The sequence below is a fragment of the Opisthocomus hoazin genome, chromosome 5 (assembly GCF_030867145.1).
Source record: "Opisthocomus hoazin isolate bOpiHoa1 chromosome 5, bOpiHoa1.hap1, whole genome shotgun sequence".
Lineage (NCBI taxonomy): Eukaryota > Metazoa > Chordata > Aves > Opisthocomiformes > Opisthocomidae > Opisthocomus > Opisthocomus hoazin.
In genome coordinates this window covers 28,627,744-28,654,893 of record NC_134418.1, presented here as the reverse complement: position 1 = coordinate 28,654,893, position 27,150 = coordinate 28,627,744, and the positions used below count along the sequence as shown (strand labels likewise).

At 36.5% G+C, this 27,150-nt stretch overlaps 1 protein-coding gene across 4 annotated transcripts in view; it reads left to right on the top strand.

Moving 5' to 3' along the window:
• Positions 1–27,150, top strand: part of ATP8A1 (ATPase phospholipid transporting 8A1) — a 131,339-nt gene that overhangs the window by 45,600 nt on the left and 58,589 nt on the right. For 2 of the 4 annotated variants that reach the window (XM_075420762.1, XM_075420764.1), the window contains exons 14-24: positions 925–1,013; positions 2,991–3,035; positions 6,051–6,123; positions 8,533–8,638; positions 9,881–9,963; positions 10,147–10,196; positions 16,302–16,371; positions 17,461–17,545; positions 21,164–21,303; positions 23,205–23,343; positions 24,625–24,689. In XM_075420762.1, the coding sequence (XP_075276877.1) occupies positions 925–1,013; positions 2,991–3,035; positions 6,051–6,123; positions 8,533–8,638; positions 9,881–9,963; positions 10,147–10,196; positions 16,302–16,371; positions 17,461–17,545; positions 21,164–21,303; positions 23,205–23,343; positions 24,625–24,689 (945 nt within the window). The remainder of the gene's footprint in view (positions 1–924; positions 1,014–2,990; positions 3,036–6,050; positions 6,124–8,532; positions 8,639–9,880; positions 9,964–10,146; positions 10,197–16,301; positions 16,372–17,460; positions 17,546–21,163; positions 21,304–23,204; positions 23,344–24,624; positions 24,690–27,150) is intronic. The other 2 variants (XM_075420765.1, XM_075420766.1) reach the window with 1 other exon arrangement.

Here is a 27,150-nt window from a genome sequence, read left to right as displayed (position 1 = left end):
CAAAGAAATAAATACAATTTAAGGCATAAACCTGGCTTGGAAGATTGTCTTCTAACTGTTGATTTGGCAAAATCATAATCCCTCAGGAGCAGAATCTTTAAATAGGAGGTGCTGAGTAAATTTTACTGATACATAGCCTCATTAGCTCCATCTATAATGCAGTTAATTCCTGATTAAGAATACTGTGATTTTTTTCTTTAATGGAAAATAAATTGTAATGAACTAATATTGAAGTTTACCTTTGACTAATACAGCCTTTGTTTCATCACAAACCACTTCATTTCTTCATATATTGACTTTTTTCTTAAGATTAGGTTTGAACTAAATGTGAATATATCAGATACATGTATTTCGGCTTCAGTTTTTAAAATACTTTAACTAGTAGTTTCTGGAGAGGTAGGATTTATGATGTTAGGGAAATAGGAGACCAGAGTAGGTAGAAAGGAATGTGTTTCATCTATTCTTGCAACTTGGCATTTCTGAACTGTTCGGTTTTTTACAAATGTTTTGGATTTAAGAAGAGATTTCTGTGTCACAAAGAGGGATTTAGAAATGCATGTAGGTACTTTTCTTTTACTGTATTGCTTTTGGTGAAAAATTGAATAATTTCCTAGCAGAGCCCTTTGATCTTCACTAGTTTCTTGTGTTTCAACAATATGTATAGTAAGGAATAGTGAAGTATACCACTGTGCACTGAAGCAAGCCTAAGCTTCCCGACATCCTGGGTGATTGCCAGGTTTGGAAATGGGTGTCAAGACTGTGCATCTGCTACATTTATGTACTGTATATTTGTGGGTTGTTTCTATAAACCATGAAGGCTGCAGAACTGGTAAAAATATTTGGTGTGTCGATAGTCATGAATTGTGCTAGTTACGTAAATAACCGCTGAATGTTAATGTATAATGAATTTTATCATTCATTTAGGTCAAATACATATTTTCTGACAAAACGGGTACCCTGACATGTAATGTCATGCAATTTAAGAAGTGTACTGTAGCAGGAGTTGCTTATGGGTAGGTATTTTTATATACTTTTCTTGTCTGTCTACCTTTCTTTTCCTCTGCCTGTGCGTATATACCCATGCAGTAATACTACAGTTAAAATAAACTTACACTTGGCAACTAGGAATCAGTTTGTTCGTGATTATGAAGCGTTACTTATAAGAGGTGTCATCGCTTCAGTCATGACATCCCTTTCTGCAAAGAGAAACAAAAATAAAGTTTAGTTACCAAAGGCTTACTGCTGTGATGCAACTTCAGTATGCATGGTTTTTCTGTTGCTCAGTCTGTTTGATGTTGTTACTAAAAAAAAGTCTTCCCTTATACTTGAAAAAACTTGTGTCGTTGTTCATGCTTGCTATTTTATGTAGGCACATGCTCTTGCACTAAATAATATGCACAATGAACAAGAATTTTAACTACTACCATCCAAGTGGCTTTTATGAATACTGTTATAGTGGCATAACTCCAAATATCAATATTGCTGTTAAAAAATCTCTCAAAATAAGTGCAAACAAAGCATTTTACCATTTTTTTGTCAGCAGTTGCAGCCACCTTCTTCAACAGAGTTTGTAAAAGCCTGGAACTTCTAAGGCTGTTTACTGGAAAAAAATTGATTAGAGCAATAAACAGAACAGAAGCACCTACATTGTAAAAGCCAGTGTGGCTTAACAGTATGTGATATGCTGGACCTGGACTGATCTCAGAGCATTGAGTAGTAGATAATTAGACACTACTAGAACTTAGTAGAGAACACACAGAGGTTACGAAAAGTCTTGGGGTTGTGCTGAAGGCGATGATTTGGCTTTTGTGACTTTATCATTTGGATCCCTTCGAAAATCCTAGTTTTCAGGGGTCTAATCTAGGCTTTCTATTTTGAGAAGACTTAGAACCTTAATGCATTAACCATACTGACAATTCTTTTGAGTTGTAATAAAATACAGTTCTAACCCTGGTATTTCAAATATGTATATAAACGTGTGTTTTTATAGAGACAGAGAAAGCTGAACTTCAACCACATGAGCTAATTTTATGACTTCAGAGAAACTGCTCTGAGCTAACTATTTTCAGGTTCTTTGTGTAGCAGATTTCTTAGAATTAAAAAAATATATTAATGATAATGACACATAAAAGCAGTATTTGATACTTCGTTCATTATATATCTTCATCTGAAGTTTGTATAGCACAAATTCTAAAATTTCTCCTTAGGAAATCTAAGTGTGAATGTATTTTTTAGGAAAAAAAAAAAAACAACACCCTGATTTTTATTGCTATGCTTCCCAGCTCCCATCCACCCCATTTTGAAAAGACATAGATGCACTTTCTGATGAGTATTATTGTTCAGAAAGCAGTTTCTCTTTACAGTGAATAGCTGTTACAGCATCTCTCATAGCTACTCAAAGAGCAGAGTCACTCTGTCTTTCTGTATTGATGCAGATAAGAAGTTTGGAACACAGAAAAGGGTGAAAGTGTCTGTTTCATTGCCCATGCCTCTGCTTTCTAAGTGCATTATAAATTGTGATATATTCAAACCTGTGTAACAGGGCAGAGTCCTTTATGTGCTATGGCTAGCTTTGTTCATCAGCATTTTGTGAACTCACTCAGACAAGCTGCATTAGCATAGCTTCAGATAATTAAAAAACTACTTTTTGTTTAATGAGAAACTGTAACAATGTATAGTTACTGAAATATAAAGCAGGATTTGTAAAGAGGGCAAATGCTTTTGTATCTGCTGGTATAAGTAAGTAGACAAGTTTTCAACTGAACAGAAATGGTCATTTATAATTTGTGAAGCCTCAAGAGAAACATCATTTTTTTGCAATATTTTGTTGTTATCTAGACACTAGCAAAATACTTGATTGAAATACCTTCAAAACTTTTTTTTTTGGTAATTTAATTTCATTAACAAACTTTTATACATGATCCACTTTTTTAGCGTTTTTGATTCTTTTTCCTCTCCCTGTTTCTGTTTTTCCCTTACTACTTGTGCAGCCATTGCCCTGAGCCTGAGGATTATAGTGTTCCTTCAGATGATTGGTAAGCTCTCAAAATCAATTAGTGTGTGGTGTTTGTTGACGATTCAAGCTTAAAACCAGTGAAGGACATTTTTAGAAACAGAGCAAAATGTGAGATATTTTACTGAGAAGTTATTTTAGCTTCGAATTGATGCAGACCAACAGAGTCTTACACAAAGTTATGCCATCAGAATTCTGCAGCATTAGGTTGTGTACTATGGAATACAATTGCTAATAGGGTCACTGAGGTATATTACAGTTATTCTACTGACGATATTGCACAATTCAGAATTACTTATTGGAGAGAAAGTTTTGTCATTTATTAAGGTAGTTGGTATTAGAGTAACTTTGGTCACACTTTTCTGCTGTTACTTTGAGATTATTACTAACCTATTACTAACATGTTTGAGGAAAGAGTCCATATTTCATTGAATCGTAGAATGGTTTGGATTGTAAGGGGCCTAAAAGATCACCTAGTTCCAACCCCTCTGCCTTGGGCAGGGACACCTTCCATTAGACCAGGTTGCTCAAAGCCCCATCCAGCCTTGCCTTCCAGGGAGGGGGCATCCACAGCTTCTCTGGGCAACCTGTTCCTGTGCTTCACCACCCTTAAAGAGTTTCTTTCTAATATCTAATCTAAATCTGCCCTCTTTCAGTTTAAAGACATCACCCCTTGTCCTATCCCTATATACCCTTGTAGAAAGACCCTCTCTAGCTTTCTTGTAGGCCCCTTCAGGTACTGGAAGGTTGCTCTGAGGTCTCCCTAGAGTCTTCTCTTCTCCAGGCTGAACAGCCCCAACTCTCAGCCTTTCCTCACAGGAGAGGTGTTCCATTTTCATGGCCCTCCTCTGGACCTGCTCCAACAATTTTAGAGTGAAATATATGTTAGAAGTTATCATTCATATTTTATTTCCTATAGTTCATTTTAGAATATTAGCACTACCTAGCTCTTAACTGAAACTGAGATTAAAGCACCCAAATACACTTGGGCCAACATTAATCTCTTAACGGGGACCTCAGGAAAGACCAAATCCTGGCTTCCTTTCTGCTGCCATCTGCATAATGCATTGTGCTACTTCATCTTTCTTTATTAAACTAAATATTTGCAATACTATTCAAAAAAAGATCAGATGGGGAAAGAAATGTTGTTTACAGTCTTTATATTATCACTACTGTATTTGTTGAAAGTCACAGCAAGATATATCACACAAAACTGTAATGTCTTTTAAAAGTTTGAAGGACAAAAAAATGAAAAATTCTCCCCACATACATATGAAAAGTGGCACACATGCACATCCCAAAATCTTACCTAACCTGAATATCCTTATTTGATGTAGCAGCAAGATGTTTCGCACAAAGATGTACAAGTGTGCTTAACTGCACACAAGTGAGTGGTTCCGTTAAAATAATGCAGTGCTTATATGAAATTAAGCATGCTTGCTTATAAGATATTTATGAAATAAGACTGGGTTTGACTAATACACATCAAAATCTTTTAAAGTGTTCTGTGAGATGGATAAACTGATGCCTGAACAGTAGTTCAAAAAGGAAAAAAAAAAAAAAAAGAAAAACTACTTCCCCTTTATAAGCGATGAACATCTTGTAAATACTTCTGAAATAAGATACTTAAGAAAATTTTTTTGTAAATCTATTGTAATTAATAGAATCTGTTTATGACAGTAACATTTTTAGTCCTAAAATTTCTAATGTACTGAATTCCAGATTTTTTAAATCTTTTTTTTTGTTTTATTAGAAAGAATTGTTTTCCAGTTTAACACAACATATACCTGCAAATATTTTTCCTTTTTTTATCACTGAGAATCTGGAATATATTTTGAAGTCTTTCTGTCAGAAATGTTAAGCAAACAAAGCCTAAACATTAGAATCTAAACAAATTCAATGTATCTGAAGTTGTTGACATCTGACACTGCAAGATCTATTTGCTTTGTATTAAAAAAAAAAAAGTATTGGTGAATAAGGAATCTTTGAATTTCTGCTTTTATAACAGGTTTTGGAAAAAAGTAGTCCTTGAGTGGCTGTGTAGAGGAGGTACTGCCATTTTATATTCCTTCATGGTAGTGCAGGACTAAAACAGCTCGCTTTTGGTGTTCATAGAGAATCTTTGGATTATTTTTGATGTATGTGGCTTATACTTCAACTTAAATCACTGAATGGGTTCATTGTCTTCTAAGATTATGTGAGCCAAGTCAAGTTCCAAAGTAAATGAAAAAAATACTTTCCTCTAAGTGGGTTCACTTTTCAGCACAGTTTTGTTTCGCTGAGATTCAAACTCAACAGGATTGTCTTAATGCTCAACAGTCAGCTGCAGTAACAAGTCTTCCTGGAAGTATCTATCTTTTTGAGCTTTCAGCTTCAGCCAGAAGATTTATGCAATTTGAGACATATTAGTGTATGACTTTATTTCTCCAGAACAATCTCCACCTTGCATCTCTTCAGTCCCGTTTTACTTCACCATTATTGCTGTCTACTTTATCCATCAGTTTACTAGGTTCCTTTTTGATCATGAGTAATATAAAACAAACCCTCTCCATGCAGACTTCCCTGATGTCTGAACTCAATTTGCTTATGCTTTTCAGATACTGGACTTTCTTTTCTGGAACCATTTGCAAACCTATTTCGAAACAGCCAAATTCTCAAACAAATGTAATCGCTTCAGGCATATCTCATTCTGAGTCCTTTCAGTAATCTCATTCTAGAGATCAGCAGACAGTAAGCCACGGTCTTTACACTCTAGATTTATTTTTACATCATCCTGCATTACCTGAAGTTGGCATAGAAATTTCCCTGGATTTAAGTGTATTTATATAAATCAAGGTTTCTTAACATTAGATAAACTTTGGAGGTAGAAACAAGTACCTTTTCACTTCTTTTTTTTCACAGTATGTGATTGCAGCCTTTATTGTAACCACTACAAACCAAAATTTGTGTTTGACCTTAGCACAGTAGTATGGATAATTTGAATATAACTTGTTAAGAATATGCTAATGATGATCTCTTCTTTGCTAATTATTTCTAGGCAGGGCTCACAAAATGGAGAAGAAAAAATGTTTAGTGACTTGTCATTACTGGAGAATCTTCAAAGCAATCATGTAAGTTATAGAGAAACAATTACCATTGTTTTGTGAAATCAAACCATAGCTTTCAGTAGGTCAAAAGATGTTGTCTTTTGAAGGAACTTAAATAAATTACGTATTTACACAAAATCTGCATGCCCTCATGCTTACTTCTATAGTTGTTGCTAATACATGTTAATTAGATCCAGACTGGTTTTTTTACCCTTTTTTTTTTTATGGTGTGATTCAGATTTTATGAGTCTGAAATATAATAGTCTTACGTTCTTCATTCTGTGGGTTTTTTAACGTTAATCATGCTGACCGTATGATGTCATGGGATCCGTCAAAGCTTTCAGGATCAGTCAAGTTAACTTACTATCCTGACATGACTTACTGTTTTTGTGCCCAGGCTTAGAGAAGAGTCAGGAGTTAACCATATACATTTTTATTGTGTGCGTGCTTCCATGAGGTTAGATCATCAGTTCGGATGATGAAGTGGAACAGGCATTCTATAGGCTGGTATTTGCCCTGAAGAGACAATAGATTTTGCAGAAACATAATAGATCAGTTTACGATTTAACAAAGAAACAGTATCATCATTACTACTTTCTGTTTGTCATTTGTACAAGAGATGTGGTGAGATCTCACCTGCAATCCTGTGTCCAGCTCTGGAGCCCTCAGCACAGGAAGGTCATGTACCTGTTGGAGTGGGTCCAGAGGTGGACCACAAAAATGATCCGGGGGCTGGAGTACCTCTCCAAGGCTGAGAGAGTTGGGGCTGTTCAGCCTGGAGAAGAGAAGACTCCGGGGAGACCTTAGAGCAGCTGTCCAGTGCTTAAAAGGGGCTTATAAGAAAGAAGGGGACAGACTTTATAGTAGGGCCTGTAGTGGTCCCCCATGGCAGGGGGGCTGGAACTAGATGATCTTTAAGGTCCCTTCCAACCCAAACCATTTTATCATTCTACGACTCTGTTTTTGCCAAATCATAACCAAGAACACCTACCTTAAATAGTGTAAGTGTTCTCTTTTTGAAGAGTGTAAATAATTTACTGTTTTCTTTCCTTAAATTTTGTCTTTCTGGGAGGATAATTTCAGGCTAACTGGCAGACATTGAAGCATTTTGTTGCTGCAAATGGGGAAGTTTTAAATACTAAACACTGGAGTGCAACTCTCAAGTGTATCTAAGGCAGAGGGGCTCTTACACTTACCTGCACAGACCATTTTCAGTGCTAGTAATATAGGCTGCTTGGAAAAGGCATCATCCTGTTACTGCTATTGTCTAGAGAATCCTCGATGTGCAGGTCTTTGAATCTTGAAAGTTTTCTGGTAGATAAGTAGTAGTATATATAATATGAGCATACAAGCTCTAAAAATGCATTTATGTACATCTTAAAGTCAAAAGTTCAGGCACACATTCGAAGAGAGATTTCACCACTGTATCTTAAATGTCTTCTGAAGTGCTTTGGAAAAAAAATCTGTGATTCAGGCTTCTGAATACATCTTGGAGGCCCTCAGTGGAAGAGGACAGGAACCTGCTTCCATTATTGTTACTGCACTGTGAAATTGTTAGTTTTTCAGAGACTGTTGTATGTTATATAGTAATTGTAATGTTATCTTCATTACTGACACTCGTAGTCTGCTACTAATGTGAAATACTATAAACAAGCTACAAAAACCCTCAGTTGAGGTGGCAGCTGCTTTGAGCTTATGTAGGGGGAATGTTCGGGTTTCTTTTGAACAACCATTCAGGAGTCAGTTCATTCATGTTGCAAATTTCAGCTGTACTAATAAGGTTTTTAGCTGTGTTCGTCAAAAACAATCAACTATTTTGCTTAGATATATTCTTTTCCTCTATTTTTGCTAGATCATTTAAAACTGTTTGAGCTTTGTAGGCTCTGAAGTGCCTAAGACATTCGTCTAAATATCTTCTTTAAAAGCTGTCTGCCTTACCTTGCAGCATTTTGGACGTGATTTTTGGGTTCAGTTGCTGCATCTTTCTTAAGGTTCTTAAAAAGTGTTGTCAAATATAGTATTACACAAAAGTAATGTAAGAGGGAATATTTTAGTAAAAAAGACAACATCCAGAGAGACTTCAGCGAATAAAGTAAAATTCTTTCAATGCAGCATTCAGACTTACCTTCCCTGTAAAATGCTAATTTGAATTATTCGATGTTTTTGGTTATCTGCTTTTGACTGTTATGAAGCAAATGCCACTAAATTCTGTCTGTATGGCCTGTATGGAAGTACAGCAGCAAGAAGTTATTCTGCATGCTGAAATTAATGTACAGGTAACGTCTGGTTTGTTCAGTTGTTGATAGTTTTTAAAGAAGAGAGGAAAAATTTTTAATTAATTTTTGTTGACTATTATTTGTCCATATCTATTACTACATTTCAGTTAGTTACTGCTTAAGTGATTAATCACACTGACACCTTTTTTTTTATTAGCCAACTGCACCTGTAATATGTGAGTTTTTGACAATGATGGCAGTGTGTCATACAGCAGTTCCAGAAAGAGAAGGTGATAAAATTATATATCAAGCAGCATCTCCAGGTGAGACTCAAATAATTGAGTGAACGTACAGTAAAATATTCTATCAACTCAAAAAGCAAATTTTATTCAAAGTTTATTGTTTTTGAAGTATCTTCCAAAACTGGAAAAGATAACCCTTAGAAAAAGAGTTGATGTCAGCTAAAATCAGTTTTGTCAAGAAAGGATTTAAACTTTTCTAATTTGCTTTAGAAAATACATATGAATGCCCTGTGGATTATATAAGGGCAAAAGGTGATTAACCATACAGCACTCCTAAGGTGTTGCCACATTGCTGTGGAAGTCTGAAGAAAGTGCTCAAATGCAAATAGAAATCAAACTAGGAGACAAGTTGATGTCCTTGCTTGTAAACCTGTTCTGTACTTGGTAACCGTGGTATTGATTTAGAGCAAATACATTGTTTGTAATCATAAATGAAAAAGAAATGTTTTTAGTAGATAAAAGTTGCAAGAAGTTCTACTAGATAGTGAGAAAATATTGTACTGCAAAAGGTCTGGCTCAAGCCTTCTGTGGTTCATAGGCAATTTTTGAATTCAGGAAGTGATGAAGCAAGGCAAAATGATTAAAATACGGTCAGCTCTGCTGAACTACCGTGTTATTACAACTTATGATGGGGTAAATAACATGAAGTGCAGAGAGTCTCCAGCCTTCCTTTTTCCTGTCTGTGCCAGCTCCCAGGTGGCTATCTCTCTAAATTCTGTCCTTCAGATATTGGGAGACAAGGGCAGAGGTAGGGCCATAAATAAAGCTAACTGGGCCGTGACAATGTTCTGTTGGGCATTGCAAACAAATTCCATTTTGACATCCTGAGCCATTTGGAGAGCACTGATGCCTATGGGAGACTGTGTTGCTGCTTGAAATGTTTGCTGAATGTAGGCATTGAAGTTACCTATTCACAGGAATGATTCATCACTCTTCTAAAACAGAACTTACACAGAAAGAAATGTATCTTGTCTAGTACCCTACTGAGGAAGGTGCTTGCCTAGGTGCTTCAATGAGGATGTTCTCGTTATTGAGCTAAAAGGCGTGTTCCTTTGAGGGCTTATTTTCTCTGAACTGTAAACTCGTTTCATCAGCTTTAACAGGAGAAACAAAGAGTTCGTTCCAGCACCACATCTAATCTTAAAAATCTGTAAAGGAAAAAGGAAGCCAAAAGTAGAAAAGCTTGGACTGTGCCCATGAAGTCATGGGGTAAACCAACAGTTTTCTGGTACAGCTGCAAGGTAACCAATTGCCTTGTTGCAGATGAAGGAGCATTGGTCAGAGCAGCCAGGCATCTTCGGTTTGTATTTACTGGAAGGACACCTGATTCAGTAATCATAGAGTCTGTAAGTACACTGGAGTAATGTTAGTTTGCTGTATTTACTCTTGCTGTATTAAATAATTTTTGAATAACTGCGGCATGGGACATATCTGTTGAGATATTGTTTGGTGGTTTTGTTTCTTTTGCTTGAGGTTTTTTGCATTATTTCTCACCTTTTCCTGCTTTTTTTTTTTCCTTTCTTCTTCAGTTGGGACAGGAAGAGAGATATGAACTGCTAAATGTCCTGGAATTTACAAGGTAAACAGCATGTTGTGCACTTAATGTCTTTTTGTGAAAATACTTTTATACATTTCTTTTATGGATGAAAATATTTGCATTTTTGATATTTGTACAGGCAAAGTATACAGGTTGTGTTGCTTTTACATCTGTAATATATGATCATACTATAGGCAAAGCAGTGTAGATGATTAAGATCGTACTTCTGGTTTTATTTTAAAACATTTTCAGAGGCATATATTTTTTCCTGTTTTCTCCTTTTTGGCTAATATTTCTCACTTTTGCTTTTGTGCAAAGATTGAAAAAGTCTCGATCTCAAAACTTCAACAAGTGATGTGAGAAGACAGTGTAGGAGAGCATTTGAACTTCAAAATGTCTTTCTGAAAGCTCTGGCACTGTATGATTAATGAAAAATTTGATATTTGGGGGCAGCAGTGAAGATTCAAAGAAGTGTTATACATAATTTGTGTTCGCCTTGGCTGATAGAGTGAAATTTTGCGTTTGACCTGAAATATACTTGCACAATTATGACTTGTTTAAATACTCTGGACTGAAACCCATTCTCTTCTGAGCAGCATCACTAGAGCATTGGCCAGTTAGTTTTCTTGGAAACTGAGTTTTTCACGTACTTTGCTTTCTGTCAATTTGTAAAAAAAATTCTGTCAAAGCTGTTGGAATTAGAAAGGTACCCATAAGAAATCTGGATGCAGCTTTGCTTGTTATGTAAATCTATTTAAAGTGTGTCCATGCATATCGTCTGTGTTCTAAGTATTCATGTAGCCCCATTGCTTACTTTGGCACAGGATAGGGAAGGAATTTATATTTAGAGGAAGCTCTTTTTTTCTTAAAATTGGTACTGTTAATGGTGCCTGTGGAAAGTGATCATTGTCGTTGTTTTCCTTTCTGTCCTGTTATGTTGCCCTGGAGCTTAGCTAAAGAAGCAAAAAGATTGGGGGAATAAAAAAAAATCCAAGGAGATACTGGAGAGATGGGCTGAAGGTGTATAGATTGGGTGAAATGAGAGAAGTAGTTGCCTGTAGTTGTAATAATAGCAATAATAATGTGAAACATAAAGATCACTGCAGTGGGAAAAAATAATGCAACAGAAAGTAATTTCTATCGTTTTGAATGTCTTTTAATGACTGCTTGCAATTAGTGTTGGCTGTGTGTATTGTAGAGGACATACATGCAATTTTTCGGGTTTATGCCATGGTTTCATTTTTCTGTAGGCATTACTTTCACTTTATTTTCTGGAAAGTTAGCAAGTAGGTAGCAGAAAGTGTGTTGTTGTTAGATTGACACCGGTGAAGGTTTATACTGCATTCATGGAGTAGCAGTGAAGGAGTCCTACTTTGTTTCTGGTTTGGATCTTTGTCTGGATTTCATGGATCTTTTTAAACTTTTGTATCCGTCTAAAATTGTGATTTAAACAGTCATACTTTATGGAGAAAGGAGACTTGCTTTGAAATCTTAGCCTTTGGAGGATTAAGTTTTTTTGGTGGATACCCATCACCCAGCTTTAAGCATTCGGTTTTTGTAGCTGTTTTTGTTCTTACTTGGTAATATTTGGCTTTGCTTGGAACTGCCTTGTTGGAAGCACTAGAGGTCACCCTTGTTCCACCGCACGAGAAATTTTGGCTCCAGAACATGACACTATCTGTATGGGTAGGAGCATGTACCTTTGGAGAAGTAATCTGTAGCAATTAAACTATTGAGTTAAGGGTTTCCAGGTGTTCTGAGTTTTTTCCCAGAAAAAATGCAAAATAATTCCTTGCCACCTTCCAGTACAAGTCAGATGAGAGTCTTCTACAAGTGGAGTGCAACAGTGGCAATATTTGATAGGATAGGATAGTCTTTTGGAGAAGTATGTTATGGAAGTAAAACTTGTAGGAGTGCTTGATAGAGTTGTCTTTTATGGTATTCTCTTTTTACAGTGATTGTAGCTGTGCCTGTGAAAACAGAAGTAGTAGATTTATGCAAAATGGTAATTATACATTGTTCGTAGCAAGGAAGTAGCTCTCAGTCTAATTGGCAGGTGAGCATACTGAAAGCAATTTATAATCCTTAACCAGCTGTCAGCTATTCCGAAAATGTAGTGCTAATCTCTGTGGAGCAAATAGTGTATTGATAACTTGTGCTGAGTTTAGGTTGCGTCCAGTAGATACTCTGCTCAGATGCCACAACTGGTGTGGTACCTTAAACTCAGTAAAGTGAAGAGTTGTTCAGACCCTCTGCTCTTCAGGACTTCCCATACTGTCAGGGCAGGAATTATGCAGTGTTGTGCCCGTTCTTGTATTCTGTCACCTAGAACTGTAACAAATAGAAGAATCACAGCTGTCTCTTGGAAGCCAAAACCACCTCCTAGGGTATGTATCTACGGGCAGGTGGAAGCAAGGCACTATGTGAGTTAAGGATCCAGAAGCAAAGAATGTCTTAAGCTTACTGTCATCCGTGTGCAAACTACATCTACTGTCTTTTCACTGGGGCCGGTTGCAAGGATGAGCGTGATTCTGAGCATGCGAGTCCTTGTTTCAGTAAGCATAAGCGATGTCCATTATCAGTGCACAAATTGCACATCAGTCTTTGCATCAGCATGTCATTACTAGCAGTGCTACTGAATGAGGTTTTGACTTGTATCTGCTTGTTTTGTTAGAGGAATGAATTGATTTTTTAGCACGAGAATTAATTTCACTAGCAAGTATTGAGTATAGGTGTAATAATAAGATACTTCTGGAGTATGTACCATCTATTGAATTAATGACTGATATTCATCTGCATCCCTGGGGCATATCTCCACAGTCTAGTGGAAACAGTCTGTGATAAAGCTTCTTGTCAAAAAACCAATTATTTTCTTATTCAGAATGCCAATGTATTTACCTGAAATACAGTAATAGCTTAACTAGTCCCCTGTCTGATCAGTTTTATGTATAATTGACATTGCTTTGACTGTTGTACTGGGCAGACAGAAGGCCTCCTTCTAGGGCATTTGAGACCTTATCTTCTCTCCATCATTCAAAGAGGTCCAGAATATACTGATTCTGTTCTGTGACTAAAGACTAAGAGTTCTAAACATAGAAAAAGAATGAGTAGCTGACAGAGGAAGTACCAAAACCTCTGTGGCTGTGTGCTTACGCTCTGAAGAAATGTTCATCTTAAACCTGAAGACAAATTTTAAAGTAACAGGGGGCACATCAAGAGCTACTTCTGCATTCCCTGATTCTGGAAGTGTCAAGTATTGTGACTGAGGGAGATACTTCTATCCCCTTAAGATGCTTCTGTCTATCTGTAATCCTGTGGCAACTCCATGGGAATTACCAGCTATTCTGCCTCTTGGGTAACCCTTTGGGTTGTGACAAGCTTGTCAGTGTACAGAGTTCACGACAGTTGATTTGCAGGACTCCATAACACACAAGGACACGGAGGCTTTATTTTCTAAATTTCTTTATCACAGGTTACTACACATTACTATTACTAAAGCAAGTATGCTCATAAATAATAAAGAAAGTACAGTTACATTTTAATAATGACAGCAATCAATAGTAGCACCAAGTAGGTATTTCCATACGTTACAAGTTGCTACTAAATTATCACTAGTGAAGGAATAAACTTACTATTGGTTAACTGTATGTGCTTGCACACACAAGTATATATATATTATTCAAAATAATACAGGTACAGCACTCGCCAGGAGTGAGGCCTCAAAGCGGATGACGGACAAAGTCTCACTTTGAAGAGTGACAGTCAGGAGTCAGCCAGGTGTTCCTGGTGATGGTCCAATAACTTGTCCAGGAGATCTCGGAGAGAAATTCATGCAGGGGGATTTCTGAGACAGAGGGGCTTCGTTTTGGGTAAAAGCAAGTAATTTTTTTATGGCAGAGACATAAGAGGCCATAGGACGCCACCACCTGGAGCAGTCAATAGATGCTGCTGATTTCTGTTTTTCACCTGGGACAGCCAATAGATGATGGTGTTTTCTCTCAGACCAATTTCTACTTTTCCAGACTGTTCTCGTGTTCTTTCGGCTAGGACAACCAATAGCAGTTGTCAATTGCTACTTTCTCAGGATGTTTTCTCCCTTTTTTAGACTTTTTCACCTCTCCAGACAGTAAGTTGCAGTAACAGTTCCTTGTTTTGTGCTTATTGATCATATCTTAGGATGCCTCTGATTTCTAGGTACCCATCTGTACTTCAGAGATGCCAGCTGCACTTCTCAAGAATGTTTCTGGTTCCCAGGCTAGCAATTCCCAGGCTGGCAGGCATTTTCTTTTTCAGTATTTCAGCAGACATCTTATGTTCAGTACTTCTCCCCTTATAACCAGGTCGCCTTTATGGCTGCTCATATCCCTCCTATGGTGAAAGAAAAAAAAAAAAAAAAAAGATGGTTTCGCACTGACACTTGTTTATAGCAGTGTAGCGATTTTGTGGGTTTCTGTATTTCACCAAGAAAGGGAAATAAAACTGTCACTGCAATGAAAAGGCTCATAAAAATTTAGAAGTCCTTGACAGTAAGTCCTGCTCATTAGCTTTACCGCAGTTTTACTAAGAAAATGTATGTCAGTCAAGATTCAATATCTGTCTTCATAGCTAAAGTTTCAGAATGCTAGAGGAAAACATTGCTTGTCCTCTAATAAATCTTCAGTAGATTGATAGGCAGCTGCGTGCAGAACTTCAGGATTGCAGTCTTCCAGTATTGTAAGACAAGTACAAAACTGCCGAGTTTTTACCTCTCAAGGGCGTATATTTGTCGAATTACTGTTTATACAAACCCTAAGTTACTGTAATTCCTCCACAGTTCCTTAACTGAACATTCAAGCCAGTGTAATGAATTTAAGTAGCAGTAGGCTAGGTAATCTTGCCCGGAATCAAAGTGGATCTGAGACTCGCTTGTATTTTAGGCAACTTAACTGCAATTTAGATGATCTGAATTTCTCCACTGTTGTCTAAGCAGATCCCTAACTGGACACTGTCTAGTGGTTTTTGGAATTCTGCTTATCTGAGTTTTTATGGGTTAGAGATGAAATGGAGAAAGTTGCAGCAGATAATGGCTTTTTATGCTCTCTTGTGCAATATTCACAGGAGAAATGTAGCTTAATATTGCTGTTCAGATGTCTATACTTGAAGCAAAGTGCACGCACAGGTGGAATAGGAAGATATCTTCTTGAAGATACTACTCAGTCAGTTATTTCACCAGTAATTATAATATTCTTTCATCCACCTATCTCTGTATGTTTTATTTATAGGATGTTTTCCATGGCAGTCTGAACTTCAGGAACCATTCATACAATAAAATGCTATTTAATAGTCTATAAATGGGATCCAGTTCCAACAGGAATTGAAACTGTGGAAGAACCATTTACTTCCATCGCTTTTCCATATTTTACTGTGATCTCTTGTATGAGAAACATCTTTTGTTCCCTGAATAGTTTCTCTGGATTTATTTAAAATGTTGGCGTTTAAGGGAATTATGGTATAGATACACATTTTGACTGGATGCGATCTTGAATCTAAAATATGCTTGTCAGAAGACCTCAAAGGGAAGACAGAAAGTAGAGACTGACAGTCTTCTCCATGCTTTCTTCTAATTCCTACCTCAGTCATGAGGGCAAAAATAAAAAATAGTTACATCTTATTAACAAGTGAGAGCCAGAGAGTAGTTAAAATGGGGCAAGACTCCTTCCAAATCTTAGCATACTTAAAACTTTGTCTGATGGATGAAACTCTGGGATGACAGCAAAGGATTGCAGCACAGTACAAGAGACTGTCTGGGAAGGAAGAAAATGCTGAAACAGTGCGTGGTGCCCTACCTCTTTATTATATTGATCACAAGTTCTTTGTGCTTTAAGATCCTTTTTGGTGATCAATAGACAGTATTCAGATGAAGGTGAAGAGTCTCAGATCTGTTTTTACAGGAAAAAGGCCTGCAGAATTATGCATGGAAAACCAGCATGCACTCTAATTATTAGACAGTAAAACTGTTTTTCCATCCGTCACTTGACAACATAATTCAGAATAGATAGCGTTTACTTCTTTTCCTTTGTCTTATATATCTATTGATATTCTTATGTAAAATGTTGGTAAATATTTATTTACAAACCACCTTATATAGGGTATTTATATCTCTTTCAGCACTAGGAAGAGAATGTCAGTGATAGTTCGTACACCGTTGGGAAAGTTAAGACTCTACTGCAAAGGAGCCGTGAGTTTTATTCTGTGTTTACTGTGTCAGAGCACATGTGCTACCAATACAAATACAAAAGCAAAAGGTTACTATAACTCCAGGTTATTACAGCTGCAGGTTGTTACAACTGTTTCAACTGGTTGAAAATGCGGGAGGAGGAATGTTGATGCCTTTTTCAATTTACATCGTTTTACTATGTAGCTATTTAATGTGGTAAACTAGTTAATGTCTTCTCCTCCCCCCCCCCCCCCCCCCCACCTATGAAGGTATGACAGACCTGTTCATCCTATTCTTTGTACTGGACTAATACCTTTATACTTCCTGGTAATTGTTTCAGAAAGAAAATGGATGAATGTATGGTTTAATCTATTAGTTACTTGCTGGAGTAACTGAGTATGAATTACAAGGTAGAAACAGTAATCAAGCAAAAGTTACTCGATGTGAATATTAACCTACCGTTGATGTTATGCCAGAAGTAAATTTTCCTGAAAACAGGATCTGTGGGAAGAGATCTTAATTGCAACACATCTAGGAAGGACAGAGTTCCTTATTAGTTCTTGTTCAGTATCTAAAGTCAAGTTTGAGGGAGAGGGGGATGCGAATCCAGTTTCTGAATGGTTTAAAATAAATGAATGTTGAATATAGATGTCTATTCTGTATCTCTTCAAGTGGAGAGAAGAAGCTGCTGTTAGTATTCTGTGTATCAAGCTGGCTACAAAAACCTGAGAATGGCAGTTACGAAACATTAGTTTTACCTTGTGGGCTTAATATTAAAGAGGAAGACAGCATTTTAGGAGATTAAAAGAATTCATGTGTCAAGCCAAAGGAAGATGCAGCACTTTTCAAAATGGAGGCAAATAACAGCAAAAAATGTGGGAGAGAAAAACTGCATCACAGCAGAATTTGTACATTTAGAGACTCTGAGGATTTGGAATGTCCCTTTTTCTTTCCCCTGAGATAAAATTACTTCTATTCATTTTTAGTTCTGAAATAAATTAGTACAGTGCTCCATATTTTTCTGCCATTTTCCTACATTATCTGTATTGTCTACACAAAACCTCTCATTTTTCTAGTAAATTGTTCTGAGTTCAGTTTGGTTTTTTGTAGGATACTGTAATTTATGACCGTCTTGCTGAAAGTTCAAAATACAAAGAAATCACCTTAAAACATCTAGAGCAATTTGCTACAGAAGGTGGGTGATATTATTCACTATAAAACTAAATATGATATTCAGTTGCTGCTCAACTTTTCAGTTTTGCCATTTGCTGTTGTTGTAATGTTCATATGAAGTTTGAAAATTATGTTTTAGTAATGCCTCTCAAAAAAGATCTTTCTCTTCCTTAGAAGTTTCAGTAATAAGTTCATGCTTAACAAAAAATCACCTACACAGAACACAGTGGAGTCTTTTAAACATAATATATTTTTCTGGCAAGCAAACACATTGCCCGGTGTTTGTTTCTGTGAAAATCTCATTTCCCATGATCACTTTCATGTGCCACACACAATGAATGCTGTAGGGATGGCACATAGGAAGAAACAGCCGAAGTGAAGATCTTGGAAGTGTCTAGCATACTGCTTTTAAGGTAGATTTATGCTATGTTATTTTTGTCACCATTCACAAGAAGGAGAATTGTCAGCATTAGCTTTCCATATGGTGTGTTTTGGTATCTCTGCTATTTTAACCATCACTCTTATAAAGCAGTTGCTGAGAGTGGGGAACCCCTCCATGAGGGTTCATGAGGTGGGAATAATAAATAAAATTTAAAAGACTGTGAAATTAAGATGATTGGTACAAACAGCCAGGCAGTTATTTAATAATAGCGTATTCCACAGTATAGACGTGAGCAGGAAAGCAGAATGTAGAAAGGTTTCTGCTTTCATCTAAGTTCTTCTAGCACAGTTCCTAGATCTTCCATGCCATGCCCCCTTTCTGGTATCTTAGTAAAGGGTTATAGAGTTGTACTGTGTGGTATCATAGTGTTTTAATTTATCAGTGAGTTGGGAGAGAGTAGTTAGAAGCAGAATTATAATAGTTATGGCAATCTGAACTGCAACTATAACTTTTTACCACTTCATTTTTTTAATACATTGTTACTGGAATAATGTGTCTTAAGAAATAAGCTTACGCTGGAGAGCTATTAAAATATTTTCCTTCTAAAATACAGTCCTTACCTTTTGATAACGGATGTCTGGCCAAATCTTCTTGTGTCAGGAAAGATCCTTTTTCTGTTTGTTGTACATATGACTTCTCTAATTTTTTGTCTCTTTTGGTTTATAATGGAATTTAGCATTTTGATTAGTGTCATAGTCAGCATGTTTAGTCTCTTGATTCTGTCAGGGACAGCACAAACAAGCCAAAGATCTGTCTCTTTTGTTAGTGTTCCATATCAAGATCTCTGCAGGAAACATTTGGTTATCTTTAAATATTCTTAGTGTATCAAAGTTACAATAAATTATATAATAAAGTTGAAAGCAGAACTAAGAACAAGCAAATGTGACTGGAGATATAACACGAAGCCTCAGATAGACCCTTTGAGCTCAGCAGTTTAGTTGTATGAGCTGACTGGCCAGTTTGGGGTTTTATAAAGGCCTAACCAGGATCAATCAAGGAAAAGTAACTTAGATATGAACATAGTTCGGGTCATAAGGCTATATATGGTTACAGAAAAAGTAAAAATGGATCAGTATCTGCTAAATTGTGTGAACTGATAACGAAAATTTCCATCTAATTTTTAATGATTGTTCTCACTAAACCTGTACTACTGTACAGCTGATACCGTTTTTTCCTTAGCAGTCAGGTTGGGCTGAATGAATCAACATAAAAAGTGAAAAATTCCAGCAGTCTTTAAAACCATTGTAGATATGTATTAATGTTAAGAAGTTTATTCAAGTACTTTCTGTACCCTTCTTTCAACTGATGAAAAGATTTACTGTTCAGAAGAGGGAATTGCTAACCTTTCAAAAGCATAAAATTCAATCTTAAAAAAGAAGTACATCTTTCCAGAATCGATTAAAGAAATTTGTATTTATTTTTGCATCAGATTTAAATTGCAGCTGATGACGTTGCAGAGTTTCTCATGTGTATCCTTTCATGTGGCAGTACAGTATGTCCTTGGCATTTGCTGCATGCTCTTGGTGTGTTGTTCAAAAATGAAGTGGTTAGCGTGGCTGGCATTTATATTTAAGCATTTATTAAGCTTGAGTGTTAATGCCTGCTTGGATAAATAGAGAAAGTGTATAATTTTCCTGAGCTGCTGTTCCTGTCTGTTAAGAAGCAGACTTAATGATACTTTGTTTTCCACATTTTTTTCATTAAAAATAGAAGAAATAATTAGGCTCTGATTTAAAAAGAAAAAGCTAATGCCTTGAAAAACTTGTTGGCTGATATTCCTGGTTTCATGTGCATAAAATAATTTGAAAGACTTGTGGAAATAGTATTACTGTTAGTCATAAATTCCTTTCTTCCACCTCACCTCATATTTATTTCATTGGACCTTACTGACATATTGTTACTACATGGAGGAAAAAAAAAAACAAAAACCAAAAAATAACAAAAAAACCCCACACAGTTGATTTGTTAGCCTTAGGTTAATTCTTTAGGTCTAGATGGTGAGAAGCTGTTTTTGTAATGCTGTTCACTTGTCACGGTATTAGGATTGCACATGGTTTTCGTCCTGAAGTTATTAAACTGCTGTCTTACATCTAAGACACATATGTATTATTTCATGCCCAACCTCTTTATGATTTCAAAACTGCTGCTGGTGCTGGGCTGTAGACAACAGAAACCTGTGAACAAATAAGAATTGCATTTAGCCATCCCTGGTTGTGGTGCTCCTAGAGGAGAGGCCAAAGGCACTAACTACACTGGTCCTACCTGGCCCCCTCCTAAATCTACCTGCTTGCAAATTGTGGCTTCATGAGACATCATCTGGCTAGAGCAATGCTCTTCTCAGAATGTAAAGAGTTATGCTGATTTCATGCTCTAGAAATCTAAGAATCTCGTAATACTTGACAATGAACTGTTAGGACATTCACACCTGGCTACTTAAATTGAATATAAATGTGTGTTGCCAGAAAGTGGATATTTCTTGTAATCTTACAGTCTCAAGTTCTCTCTGTTAAGTATAACCAGCTCCAAGATTGTTAAGTAAAATCTCCAACTGTTGCCTGGACACAAAGATTTTATTTTAAGAATTTGGAAAGCTGATAGATTCTGTGAGATGGGAAAATTAAACCTGAATGGATTTGAAGTTGGCTTCTAGATGGTAAATTTCAAACTTCAGCTCAGGATTTCCTAAGATACTGAGGAGGGGTGAAGAAGAGAGTACTTGTAACATTACACTGATACATTTTAACTTTGTTACTTTCCAGCATAACAGCATTGAAGTTTGTAAAATTTTTGTTCAGAAATATAATTCAGTATTATAGTTTTAATGTTCCTAAAAATCTGAAGTATGTACCTGTTCAGCAAGTGTAAATTAGGATTGCTTCATGCTTTGTTTACAGTTTAAGATAAATCAAATCTTGTGTAAAATTTGATTATTTTTTTTTCCCCCCAGAAGTACATCATCTGTATTACATTCAGCTTCCTTGAAACAGTTACTCTGTTGAATACATTGCTATTTATATCATTATTACTTTATATATATTTAAAAAAGGTCTTCAAGACATGGAGCACTAAGTTGAAAATTGGCATAAGCATACATAAATTGCTGAATAAATTCAGCTTTCAGTAGTTCCATGTTGTAGGTGTATCAAGGAAGGGACTAACAAATACTGAATCATACTTGACTGTCTTCTTTCTCTTTAGGCTTAAGAACTCTGTGTTTTGCTGTGGCAGAGATTTCAGAAGGTGATTATCAAGAGTGGTTAGATGTCTATCACCGTGCTTCTACAGCTATACAGAACAGAGCACTCAAACTTGAGGAGAGCTATGAACTAATTGAAAAAGTATGTGTAGCTTTCTGGGTGGGTTTTCGGCGGGGAAGAGGGGAGGTGGCGATGAGAGTGGTTTTCTAACTAACATCCTTGCTTTCTGTACCATAAAATCTTAATCATTATTGAGGAATAATGCTTAGACAGAAAAAAATCTCGCAATATACTGACAGCCGTGTCGTGTAGTCCTTGCAGTTTAGAAGATCAAATGGAAAGAAAGATTAATGTGCCAAAGTTTTTGCAGTGAATAGCTACCTTGCCAGAAAGTACTGATTTTGAGTTGAACTACTGGAAAGCTTTTTTTTCAGCGTTGCTCTATTGTGTAAAAAAGTTAATAGCAGCAAACAATATCTGCTTCATTGTATAATAATTTTACAACCATGGAGTAGTTAAGGTTGGAGGAGGCTTCTGGAGGTCATCTAGATGCAAATCCCTGCCCAAAGCAGGGCAAATTTTGCTTGCCTGGCACTTTGGTGAAGTTTTGAGTGTCCGCAAGGAGGGAGTTTTCCCAGCTGCAGCTCGGAATTTTTTATTTAGTACTTAACTGTTCTTTTTTCCCCCTTTTTCTGAATTTAAATTTCTGTTGCTGCGGAATGTGACTATTGCCTCTTGCCCTTTTACTGTGCACCTCTTACAGGAGGATGGCCGCTCTGCGAGTCCTCAGCTAGCAGAAGGCAGCCATGGAATCCCTCGCTTAGCCTCATTTTTTCCCCGTGTTAAACACATCCTGCTTCCTCAGCTACTCTTACTACAGTGTGCTCTGAGCCTCAGGCTATTTTTGTGCCCTTCCACTGGACTTGCTCCACTTTGTCAACGTCTCTGGTCCTGAAGGTGCAGAAAGGGACGTAAAACCAGATGCAGTCTCTTAAAGAGTAAAGCCATAATCACTTCCCTTGAGTTTCTGGCAATGCTGCTGCTGGAGCAGTTAGACTTCACTGCTTCAACAAAAAAGGCTCCCGTGGCTCTTAAATGTATAAGCAAAAGGAGTTCAAGACCTATGTTGCTTGAAGTTTTGATACTTGACTTTTTTGGAGGTTTTGGTTTGTGGGGTGTTTTTTTTCCCCTTGGAAAGGATAAGAGAGATTACATTGATGAAACTGCTTAAAATTCAGAGCCTCAAAAACCTGCAGTGTTTATTTCAAGAAAAATAAGTGTTGAGGGTATATAGCTTCAGTCACTTGTGGGGCTTCAGTTTACATAGATGGGCAGTTTATCCAGACATGCGCAAGACAGTCTTAGAACTATATAACTTTGTTAATGCAGTGGAAACCCTGCTACCATTACAAACTTTTGTATTAGCTGCATAAGTGCTTTTTGAGAATGTAGTGTGCTGGCCGTGCTGCAACTAGGATTGCACACTCTTAGGTTTGTAATAGTGTCATTAACAGGGTTTTAGCTAGTTTTAAAGGCCCAGAGTTGTGAAGTGTAAAAATGGTTGTATTCACAAAAACTGTATAGGTTTGCTGCATGGGAAGTTAAAACCAAACATAATCAAGATTATAGTTTTAATGTTAAGAAGAATTGATAGGTTGTTTGTTTCAGGGTGTTTTTTTTTTCTACAAGGTTAAGAGAAATGGTTAAAAGTGAGAGAAGACATAATAATAGCACTCAAGTCTTCAAATCAGAGAGGGGTGTCTCAGCAAAAAGCAGCTGTTGCTGAGCAAGCTACTGAGCTTGTGAATAATTGGGTGAGGTTTTAGTGGTCACGCTGTGCAGTTTGTCAAGTCACATTGATATCTAACTTAAAGCTCATAGGAATAAGCTGGAAGATCTTTATTAGTTGATACCAAATCTGATTATTGAACTTAGAGAGCATTGATCTTGTCATAAATATGGAAAGTGAAACAAAAGAAAAGGAAAGATTAAAACTGAATTTAAACTGGAAAAACTGCATGTACTGCATATTTTGTTCTCAGAATCTTCAGCTGCTTGGAGCTACAGCAATTGAAGATAAACTACAAGACAAAGTGCCTGAAACCATAGAGACACTCATGAAAGCGGACATAAAAATTTGGATACTTACTGGGGACAAACAAGAGACTGCCATTAACATCGGTATTATATTTGCATTTATTTGGTGGCTTCGTTATGGATTTAGAAATGTTAGAAGTTGCTACAGTAAAATTGCTTTAGGAACGGAAGAGTATCTTATAAAAAATAATAATATTATATGGCATTCCAGAATTTAAACGTTAACTTACTTTTCAGTCACTGGTAGGGGGAGAGTGGGGAATGGTGGATTCTTCCTCTGTTAAATCAGTAATGTCAAGAAAAATTCAAGTTATCCTACAGAGGAGGAAAAAAATAGGCATTTGTGCTTTTTTTTTTTTTAGCATCTAAAATGCATTAAAAAGAATATATTGTTTGGGTTTTGACAGTGAGAGGGAATAATATTAATAAAATGTAAGTATTCTTAGTTTCCCTTCTGTATTTTTTCTGCTTTCCAAGAAAGCTGGTAGGGACCAAAATCTTGACTAAAGCAAAACAATATATTTTGTGCATTAAAGTACTGTAAAGTTTGCCATCAATCATAAGTTTTCTTTTATTATTTCCTTTTACTATAAAGGCGGGGAAAAAAGTATCATGAATTAACTAATTTCAACAGCAATAAATCTATATTTTTAAATAGTAATACATGAAAGCTTCATTTAAGATTAATATTCTTTGCATGTGAGCATATCAGCACTTCTGCAGTAGCTTAGATATGTGCCCAAAATAAAACATATAAAACATTATTTTAGTCATATGGATCCTTTTTATTACTATTATTATTTTTAATCTCAAACATCTTTTTGTATGCACATGATACAGTTGATCTAAGATTATTTGCATTAGTCCCTTCAGGTTTGAGGCAATATACTCAATAGCAGTATTTTCACTTTATGAAGTATGGTGCTATATAGTTGTCTAGGCAGCCCACATCATTGGCACACAGCATGCATTCTCTTTAACACATCAAACAATAAAAGAAAAGAAAGGGAACATATATATATGCAAATTTTGTATGAAATGCAAGTTGCATTCCAAAAATTTGCAAGACTAAGGGAGATCTGTTTTCTGTAACTCCCTGTAAAAATGTTTCTTTGTCCTTCTGCTGAGCATCTCTGCGAATAAGGCACAACACTCACAAGTTGCAGCAAGGAAGATTCTGACTGTTCTGATGTAGTACCTGTATGTCTAATTTTTATAGAATGCAATATAATTTTTTGCCATTTATTTCAGCTGGGGGAGTCTTATTTTTAATTGTCTGTAGTTCTCTTACAGGAAAAAATGCTTTGTTATATTATAATGGATTTTGTGGAACAAATTTTTGAAAACAAAAAATGTTTTTAACAGGTCACTCTTGTAAACTTTTGAGAAAGAACATGGGACTGATCGTGATAAATGAAGGCTGTCTTGATGTAAGTAAAGCCTGAAAAGTTTTCAGTTAATGAAACATTATTTTACTGCTTAAAATATCCAGGTGTCATGTTGGAGGTGGTCTGAAAAATAACTTGGAGCATCTGTTTATCTGGAAAAACACAGAAAATTCTGCTAACATCACTGTTTGCTGGGGGACTTTGTTTCTGTTTGTTTGTTTTGGGGAGTTGCTGATTTGTTTGTTTTATAATCTTCTTGGTTAATTCTAGTATTGCATACTTGGAAGACCGTATAGTCTTTGTGACAAAATGTTGCTAAATAACTGGAAGCTTCAGCTTCCAAAACCACAGTGTAGCTACTACACAAATGGACTTCAGAATGATGAGCAAACCAATTCCATGTTGTGAAATTACTCCGTCCGTGCAGGATGCTGTTTCTTACGGAATACTTCGTATCTGCCAAAAATTAGTTGTTATTGTGTGGTTCAACAGCTGAAATTGTAATCGGATATTGAAGTACAAGTAAGGGTTAAAACTACCAATGTGCAAATATACAGTGATTTGTGGAGAGGAGATTCTTTAGATAAGGTAGGAATGCAATATTAAGTGAAAAATCTCATGAGGGTAAAAAACCATAACTCCTGTTACACCCTTTAAGGGAGCTTTAAATGAATTTAGAAGTGGAAGAATGTCCTCAGTGGGAAAACTCACTGTCCAGCCAGCTTCGGGAGAAGACCCTGAAAAGAAGTTAACCTTACTCTATATTGTGGTCAGGTTGCTCAAGATAGGGGAAAAAAGCAACAGAAAAGTGAAAAGAAGGTATGAGAACTAGCAACTGGGGAGATGCATTAACTGAAGGATTGAATGGTAGCATGTAAAAATAGGCTGTAACATGAATTAAAATACCACTTTTTTTAAAAAAAGTACTTTATAAAATGTTTTGACCCATTTAGAATAACACGTTTTCAACATTAGTATGAATTTAATCACGATGACTGTATTTCAAATATAAATTCTTAAAGCAAAATATTTTTGCTGATAGAAGTTAAAATCCCAAACACAGGACAAACAGAAGCTGTTGATTAATGTCTGGAACCAGAGTCTGTTGGTCTAGTAAGCAACTTTTGACACAAGTAGCCTGTGATATGAGTGAAGAGGGGCAATTTTCTTTTCTTAGTTTAGTTTGGTGGATGGCTTCAGAAAGACAGCGATCATTGTTTGTTGAAAAAATAGGGAAGGTTTTTGGTTTAAGACTTTAACTTTGCTTCTGATTTTTTCACTCCTCAACCAATCTCTGAGTAAAAATTAACCAGTGCAAGTGAGAACTTCTGTCCTATGTGTAGATTATTTACACAGACTGCTGGATTTCAGAACCACTGCAATACTTAGTAGATTTGAAGGGCAAAAGATTGAGTACTTTTTTATACTTCATATGTAATGAAATAAAGTGAGGTAGTTTTATTTAATTACTGCAAGGAGTCCAATAGAAACTCAGTAAACAAGCATTGCACAGTAACCGCTTCTAGTGTGTTGATTCAAATGTCAAATAAACCTATATTAAGCAATGTATTTTAGAAATAAATGTATGTAAATACAGCTTAAGAATAAAAGATAGTATCTGATATGATAGCTGTACTGTACTCCCTGTTTCAAACTGAAGTGTCTAGATCGTGTAGAGATTGAGATATCCTTTCCCTACATGCACAAAGTATGTTCAGACTACATGGGGACACAGATATCATATGGCAGCTGAAACTGCATATGCAAACTGGTCACTTGCAAATCTGTCCACGGTGATAACATAAATAGTTGTGGGGTTTTTTTCAGGAGCAGATAAATGCAGTAATTGGATAGTTTGAGGGCAAGAGGCGGTTCAAAAATTAATAATAAACTAGCTTTGTGCCAATGTTTTAACAAGAGACTCCATTAGAAGCTTTCTGCCTTTTTTGATGGTGCGTGTCTCACTGTTTGATTAATGTATACCTTGTGTCTTTCTTTTTGCGTGCTGGTGTGGTTGGAACTGGATGTCAGTCTCCATTTCTAGTGCAACTGGTTGAGTCGAAAATGGCCTTGAAAATTCTGATGTAGGAGCAGAGTGGGTCTCGGAAAGTGGAGAGAGGAGTGGACTGCTATGATTGCAGAACCTGGAGTCAGTGCAGCTGCAAGAGTGGATGATATTCCTCTTTCCTTTCTGCATATCAACAACAGCTGACAAAAGGCCATAATACTTAGTTGGAATATTGTCTGTTAAGGGATATGGCTGAAACTGGCTTCTGAGCAGTGTAGACCCACCTCTCGTACTGGGATTCTGTCCCTTGCCTTGCAGGGAAATGTTCCCGTGAGGGCTGCTGGACAACCCAGTTCCCTCAGCACAGGAGGAACTGAGCACCTATGAAAACTTAAAGAAGAAATCCCAGTGTAGTAGGACCTGTGTGTTTAGGATCTTGGAGAAGAGTTGCTTTGTGGCAGTCCTCTCCTTGGCAGTGCAACGTATGGGTGTAGC